The following is an 8,573-nucleotide window of genomic DNA, read 5'->3' on the forward strand; positions in this document are numbered from 1 at the left end:
TGAATCCCTAAAACGTAGCGATGAATTGAATGGGCATGTAAATAATAACCATGGGTAGTTGTGAGTTTACCCTGATTAACGAAACGACCCCCAGCAAAAATTTCTGGTAAGAAATTAAAGTTGTTGGCAAGATTTGAATATTTGGTGAGTTTGTAGCTGAAGGCATTAAGTAGAGGCCGCAACACAAATAAATACGGAGAAAACTGAAAAGATAAATTCCTCATCTCAAGTACTCTGGACGGAGGACATACGTACAACTTCACTGCTCACGGTAGATGTGCGTGTGAGCCTTTCATTTCATCTATGATTCATTTACCAATTAACACAAAAATAGACCCTTCAAATTGCCAAAATCATGAATTTGCACAACTAAAATCAAAACATACATATTTTAGGGTGGACCGCACTACACTAGAACACAGATACAACCAAACTGAAGAGTGAAGACTAATAATACATACATTGATGTTGGACTAAGTGAAATTAATTAAAACAAAACTGCTTGCAAGTTGCAACATTTGTTTCCCGCCGATACAAAACTTGCCCGTTCTTCTTTGAAATGGCGATGCAAGTAAGGAAGAACAAGAATGGAATAAGAGTGAGTAGTCAGAGAGCCACAAGAGGATCGGAGACAAAGAAATCCGCAATCTCTTGGAAAGTGCCATCATAATCTATGTACCAAGGACTACTACTCTTGAAACCGAAATCCAAAAGAGTCTCGTCAATCGAGCTCAAAAACACACTTGAAAAATCATCGCTGAAAAGCTCCTCTGTTTGGAAATCAAAGAGTGAATCGTTCGGAATCGGAAACATTGACTCGCTCTGATACTCATATTCTTCACTGGTGGCGGTTGCGCATTCTGTTTCTTCCGAACAACACCGAAGAAGAACCGAAGTGGGAGACAACATGTTCTTCTCCTTCTTGTTGCTGATTGGAGTGCATTCTTCTTCGCTGGAATTGTTATCCTCCGCCAAGCACTGCGCCGGCGGAATGATGAAGTTCGTGAGAGCGTCGGCGCCACGAAGCTGAATGGCAGCGTTGTCGTACACCATGGCGGCTTCCTCGGCGGTGTCGTAGGTTCCCAGCCACAACCTAACGCGGCGAGAAGGGTCTCTTATCTCAGCAGCCCACTTGCCCCATGGTCTCTGCCTCACTCCCCGGAACTTCTTCCCGGAGAAGGCCTTTGACTGACGCCGGCGGCTGGGCGGAGCTGCGATGGCAGCGGTAGACTTGGCCTTCTTCTTTCTCTTGTTGGAAGCGAGTGTAGCGCTGGCTTCTTGAGCGGAGGAGGCAATGGTGATCTCGTTGACGAAGTTCTTGACTCGGCGGCGGGTGGAGGAGTGGGTAGGTGGTTCGTCGTCGCTGGACGAATCGGTGGCGTCGGCATCGGTGACGCGTATTCGTATGAGTTTAGGATATGGATGCTTGGTTGGGTGTTGTTGTTCCATGAGGAGTTTGGTTCGGTTGAGGTGCTGAGTAGTGTGCTTCATAGAAGAAGAAGAAGAAGAAGAAGAAGAAGAAGAAGAAGAAGAAGCAGAACAAGAAAAAGCAGTAGTTGCAGCCATGTATATGTTTGTTGTTGTTGTTGTATGCAGTGTTGAGAGTGTAGAGGGGTGAGTAGTCTGGAAGAGTGAAATGGAAGAAGAGGAGAAAAGGTTATGTGTTTGTGAGCGAGTGTGAGTGTGAATGTGAGATAGATTCCTTGGAGAATGGAGAGAATAAAGAAAAGAAGATAATAAAGGAGAGGAAAGGGGGCCAAAGGAGAGGAGAAAGCTAAGAAAGAACACGTCGGAGAGAGATGCTTAAAAGGTGAGACTAATCAGTAATCACACTTCACACATACTTCCCATACCATCCATGAATCTATCAATTTAAATTTAAATACTAGCTTAACACTGCTGATTGTTTTTGCTTCCAAAAGCCTTAATAAAAAACATATTCAATGCATTAATAATATTAAAAAGATAAACGTTTTTTTTTTTGTTAGAGTTTTTCATTTTAACTCTTTTAAAAAATATAATTAAAATTCGCTTTAGTTAAATAATTTAATAAAAAGCGAAAATTAAATTCCAAGAAAAGTTATGGTATGGTATGGGGTTCAAAAGGGAAGAGAATAACATATAAGAGCGTGCATGACTAGATACAGATACCACTGTTTAAGCGTGGACACACAAAAGACAACAGACAGACCTCAGAAGAACACAGCAGCGCAAGTGGGAGGGAGCCCAATGGAACAAAAGGAGAAACAAATTTTCCGGAAAAAGTTTGTAGGCACAATTAAAAAAATAATAACACGTCAAAATAATGATTTTAACGGCACCTTTACCGGAAAAAGAAGGGTAAATAAATTAAGTAAATAGTGCCGAAATCGAATAACTGCGCTTCTTGTTCATATATTCCTTACTACTATATAAGTTTTGAACCGAATGAACTGAGAGAACCTTGTGCTTCAATTCTAGCAGGTGTAATTTGACTAATTTCAGCAAAAATCGCCAAGTCTGTGTGTACTATTTGCGAAGGAAAAGCAACTGAAATGGAAGGAGAAATGATACGAGATATTCTATCATCAAACTCTGAATTCTGAAACTCTGAAAATCTAACTCTAACGGCCCTACTTGTTAACCACCGTTTAATCTCTGTAACATAAAAATTATGTATTTAAACAAAACAAAAGCATGCAGTTTGTTTTTATTTGTTACCGGTTGGTGAGGTGATGGGTGATGACTGATGAGATAAGTAGATACCGGACGATAGACATTTACGAAACGCAGCAGTTTATACATCCAATAATCAGATGACACGTGGAGTCGACAGAAGGCATACCAATCACGTGACATGACACTCTCTGTATCATATCAGTCTTCCACTTCCTTTGACTGAAAAGAGGTAACCGCAAGTTGTGCCACTTTCAAGTTTCAACTCGACTAATACTCCATAATTACTTCAACAACCATTTCCATTTTGATTAAGCAAATTCATTATTAATTTTTTTTCTTATGATACTCTTAACATATATCATTAGGAGATGTTGGTAAAAATTTTAAGAATTTAGTTAATATATATTCTAAGAGTATCTATTAAAATTTTTTATATGAACAATATACAAAGTTTAAAAGTTTTATTAATAATAATTTTAATATGAGTACAAATGTCACATATTAAATTTAAATCCTACAAAGAAAATATAAAATTGGTTAAGATTGGTAAATATTTTAACGTTTTATTAACTAGCCTTAAATTTAGATATTTTAAAACAATAAAGCATGTTTTGTGATATTTTAATGCATTAAAAAAGATAATTTAAAAAAAAAGAAATTAAGCACCATAAAAAGTAATGGAAAATATATAAGGTAATTCAATCATTTGAGGATTAAAATCACACAAATATCCTAAAGTGAATTAGCTTACATGTATGTTCTAAAATAAATCTATATAAATTTATATTTTTTCAATGTAGATTTAATTTACTATATATGCTATATCAATAGTAAATCGAATTAATTTGATTTAATTTACTATTCTGCAACATATACATGTAAATCGAATCTAGTTGATTTAATTTACTACTGATACAAATTATTGACATATCGTATATTAACTTTAAAATATAAACGTCAATAAGAAAATACCCCCATTTAGCTAGATTGAAATAAAATATCAAAAAAATCAAAACGAATAAGAATAGAAATCTAACTTTTGTGTTGTAGTTTAAATTTCAAAAAATCTACACTACAAAAATATGGCCGATTAGCTACTACAAAAAGAGTCGTAAAATCATCGCTAATCTGACGCAAAATATAATTTGTGATGGATTAGCTACTGCCTAGCAACCAATGCTTTCCTCGCTAATTACAAGTTGCAGATCAGTGATGCAAACATAATAGTCGCTAATTCGTTCGAAAAAATTTTTAGCGACTGAATAGATAGTCGCAAATACATCACTAAATTAAAAGCTAATTCCATAAAAGAAATAGACTAAAAGGTAGTCACTGATTAATGACAAACTCTATCGCAGCAGACTCATCGCTAACTCTATCAGAGGTTGCTGAGGTGCTTTGAAATGATGTCTAGGTTGAGCATTAACTTTGAGAAATCCAACTTGATACCGGTGAACTGCAGCCAGGAGTGGGTAAGACGAATGTGTCAGTTACTTGGTAGTCAGGAGGCAGCCTTACCGGTGAGGAATCTTGGTATTAGTCTAGGAGAAAATCCGCGGCTGGTAAAAACTTGGAAGCTGGTTATAGATAAAGTGGAAGAGGAACTCAGCTTGTGGAAAGCAAAGGTTCTAAGTAAGGCTGGAAAGTTGGTACTCATTAAGTCGGTAATCAATAGCCTGCCTGTTTATTACTTGAGCTTGTATAAGATGCCAAATGCAGTTGCTCAAAGAATCATTTCTCTACAGTGGAGGTTTTTCTAGGGAAAGGAGGATGGACGGCCTGGAATGGCTCTCGTGAAGTGGGAGATGATTCAGGCACCTAAGAAGCTAGGAGGATTGGGGGTGGGTGATGCGGTAATCCGTAATGCAGCTTTACTGTTTAAATGGTGGTGGCATTTTTCAAAGGAGGATTGTCCCCTATGGAAGAAGATTGTATGCTCTTGTAATAGCTTGAACCCAAATCACTTGCTGTCAACTCAGAAACTACCAGAAAGAGGAGAACCGTGGAGAGACATATGTCAAGTGCAAATAAAAGAGTAACATGTAAGGCAGAAGATGATTGATGACCTTGCTATGGAAGTAGGGGATGGTAGATCTACCATATTTTGGGAGGATACATGGCTCCAAGTGGAAAAGTTGAAAGACTCCTTTTAGAGACTCTTCTTGGTTTCAAACTAAAAAGGATCAGTAATTGAGGATTGCGAGTTCTAGGATGGGATTGAGTGGGTTTGGCACTTTCAATGGAGGAGGGAACTACGTCAATGGGAGATAGATACTTTGGACCAGATGCTTCTTGTCTTGCAATCTATTAAATTGATAGCAGAAGTGCAGGATAGAGTCGTGTGGAAATTTGACAAGGAAGGTGTTTATTCAACTAACTCATTTGTGCAAGTCGTGCAGGAAGAGACGTTGGATGCGGAGCTTCTGAGATTCAGATTCACAAAGAAAATTTAGAGAGGTTCAGTTCCACCTCGAGTCGAGTTGTTCACTTGGTTTGTGTTGGTAGGCCGAGTCAATACAAAGGACCGGCTAAATCGGTTGGGAATCTTACCACAGAATGATAATGTGTGTGTTGTGCAAGAAAGATATTGAAAATATACAACACTTGTTTATTACTTGTGAGTACTCTTGGCAGGTGTGGTGTGCATGGATCTCAGAATTTGGACAGGTGTGGACTGCCTCCGGTACTCTAAAAGAGCACTTTGAGAGTTAGAGATCAATGTCGATGAGAAAAGAGAGGCATAAGTTTTGGCTAGTTGGGTTCTTCTCAGCTATATGGAACATTTGGTTACGTTGGAATGATGCTATATTTCAGAGCAAGACAACAGGAGTCATTGATTGTGTGGCTCAAACTTTCTCATGTGCTGCAGCATGGTATGGTAGATAATCCATGTTGTTGATGGCTATGCCAAAGATGACATTGAAATTATTTTTTTATTTTGCTGTTTGTTTCTTTGCTCCACCTAAGTGTTGAGCTCTTTAGTTCAAAAAAAAATAAAAGAAAAGTATATACATATAGCAATAAGAAAATGCAGAAATATTAACTTCATCATGTTTTCAAGAACAAAAGAATAAATAACTAAATACAAAATAATCAAACAATGATATGATGAAAAGTAGATACCACGGCAACCCATTACACTTACAATGTAACATACAAATGGACAAGTTCAAACTCATTAAATTGTTATTTGTGATTAGCAAACGGAATAATAGGAGTAGATATGCATGTTTACCGCGCCATCTAAGGACTCAATAGCACTGTTGATTAATTTAGAATAACAATTGAATGCCTGTTCACCTGAAGAACAAATGTCACTCCAACAATTTCCATGAAGAGACGATTCTTAGTCACTCCCTTGAAGACATTCATTTGATCTATTTTTCTACATTGAACTCGTTAAATATCTGAGTCAAAACATTACAACAACAACTATCCCAATAAGAATCTGGTATTCTGTATAATATTGCACTATAAAGTTATTTTGTTGCAAGGGAAGGGGTTGGGACAGAGACACATTGTATAAAGAAATCGCAGATTTATCTCCAAATTAAATAATTAATTAAATAGGTTTTCACTACTTACTTGGCATAGAATGAATGTGTTGAATATTAAAGTATTCTTCACTTGTAAGGAGTGAGATTTAGAATATTGATCATCACCTAGATTAATACTTTGCCAACCAAAATTAAGAATGAGAAGAATGGTCACTTGATAGATAGCCCGGGAAAGCAAATATATAAAAGATCATAAAGTGACAGGATCCAAAGAGGCATATGTAATATGTTTCCAGGCTACACACAAATGAATGATGATCTACAACAGGACAGTGTGCAAGTTTAATTTCTCGGCACAGTATTAAGAATGATGTACTCTAGCTACTACCTGTATGATTAAGTTCCTCCACATGACATTAGTTTTAAGAGATTCCCTAAAAGATCGAGCAAGAGCACAGGGTGTGAAATTAAGGCGAGAGACATTCTAAAATGCAGAAATCAGATCCAAATGAAGCAATACAAACCTTCAGCCAACTGGTGATATGCGCATATGGCTGTCAGTTGGTGGTTCCATAGCTAGTGCAAGGGCTCCAAGAGTGTCCATGATCAGGTTAACCCACAAAAGTTGCATGTAAGCAAATTAAACCAAAACTAAACTTAACATATAACTGCAAATTAAAGAGTGAGGAAATGGTGGTTCACTTGAACTACATTTAAAGGAACTTCTTCAGCAGATACCGTGGCCACAACATTCATTACAAGAGCAGCAATGTTAACAGTGAGCTGGAACTGAATGAAATTACCCGCACAAACACACAAAACAGTTTAATTAATTATAAACAGATGATCATGCATGTGGTTTGGGTTAGTTACCTTTACTACTGATGCCAAGTTATCATCAAGAATTATAATATCATAGCTTTCTTTTGCAACTTCAGTTTCTTGGATGCTCATAGAAAGACCATTATCTGCCTAAAAGGAACATAGCAAAAGACGGTCTTGAACTATAAGTATAAGCAAAAAAATATACAATTAAAGATCCAAAGATGGAAGACTGCCTCGCTTTTTCTCAAAATTGAAGGGGAAGACATGGAGAACTGTCGAATTTGATCTGGTAAGATCAAAATTCATCCCCAATTGCCATGAATCGATTAATTAAGTTCATCTTCAAAACCAATACATCAATACATACATATATACCAACAAGCTAACTAATTAGTAGGACCAACCTTCACGGCCCAAGAAAGAATTGCCTTCTCGGTTGGGGATCCTGAAATTTGAGTTGCTGCTGGCCTGTTACTGCGTGGAGCCTTGCCGGAGAGGACGACGAAGACAAAGAAGCGCTAAGAGGAAGGGAGAGGAAAAGGAAAGGGTCACGGGATGCAAGCCAGGGTTGGTGCTGTCTGGCAGCGCCGATGGCGGAACAACAGGAGGACGATAGGGGACGCTGAGTCTTTGACTGGATGTGGGAGACTGATTTTCGGCACAGGAGGTATGGAGGAGACAATATCAACGAGGGTTAGGTCATTTTGAGTTGTTTTAAGCAATATTTTTTATTTGTCTTTCTGTTTTTAAGAAAGTGGCTACAATGATAATGACAAAAGAAAATTACTATTAAAATAATAAAATTTTCCATTTTTGGTTTAAAGTATTGAAGATGGCGCTCGTACGTATATGAAATAATGAAAAAGGCACTTATACGTGTATTTTTTATTTTTGAAATTAAGCGCTTTTTTTTAATTTTGAGTCATTATAATTTTTTTGTTTTCAAATTTTTATTTTGATTTTTTTAAAAACGAATTTAAATTTTAAAAAATATTTTATAGGATAAATAAAAATTTTTTAATAAATAGAAAAATATTTTATATAAATGTCAATGATTTTATATTAAAATAAATAAATTAAAATCATTTGTATTATTATTTTAATTTAAAAATATTTTTATATTTTATAATTTATGTATCCATAACTAAAATCTCATAAATCATCTCAATTTAAATATACATTATTAGATACTTTGTATATAAAAAATTATTTAAAGTATAATTTATAGAACAATATATATTACATAAACAAATAGTAAGTATTCACTATTCGAATCTCATCTCGACATCTCGTGTATGCAACAATTCATTGACTAGTGACAAACTATTAAACATAACTCAGATACGTAACATATTAATTCTTAACTTGTCGAGTTAAGAAATACCATAAAAAAAAATAAAAATGGTAAAGATATATTTGAGTTAAGAACCCCAAAATTTATAATAGTAACTCACATTAATCTCTCAATGATTTCTATGAACAACATGTTAATTTTGCACATTAATTTGTTAAGATTTGGGTTCCTTGTCTAGGTTTCATGTGACTTAGATCTACTAGACCTCCTATAACTTTGACGGACTCCCAACATCCTCA

At 36.0% G+C, this 8,573-nt stretch overlaps 1 protein-coding gene and 1 non-coding gene across 2 annotated transcripts; both read right to left on the bottom strand.

The window, feature by feature from the left end:
- Positions 1-248: 248 nt before the first annotated feature.
- Positions 249-1,850, bottom strand: LOC107634558 (ethylene-responsive transcription factor CRF1-like). The gene has a single exon (XM_016338001.3). It carries the CDS (start codon positions 1,564-1,566, stop codon positions 607-609), a length of 960 nt encoding a protein of 319 aa, XP_016193487.1. The 5' UTR covers positions 1,567-1,850; the 3' UTR covers positions 249-606.
- Positions 1,851-5,687: 3,837 nt separating this feature from the next.
- Positions 5,688-7,725, bottom strand: LOC107630728 (uncharacterized). Its single transcript, XR_001618367.3, has 2 exons — positions 7,385-7,725; positions 5,688-7,127 (listed from the first exon to the last, which is right to left on the bottom strand). It is a non-coding gene; the product is annotated as an uncharacterized LOC107630728 (transcript).
- Positions 7,726-8,573: the final 848 nt, after the last annotated feature.

This window comes from Arachis ipaensis, chromosome B3, assembly GCF_059453495.1.
Source record: "Arachis ipaensis isolate K30076 ecotype BB chromosome B3, ASM5945349v1, whole genome shotgun sequence".
NCBI lineage: Eukaryota > Viridiplantae > Streptophyta > Magnoliopsida > Fabales > Fabaceae > Arachis > Arachis ipaensis.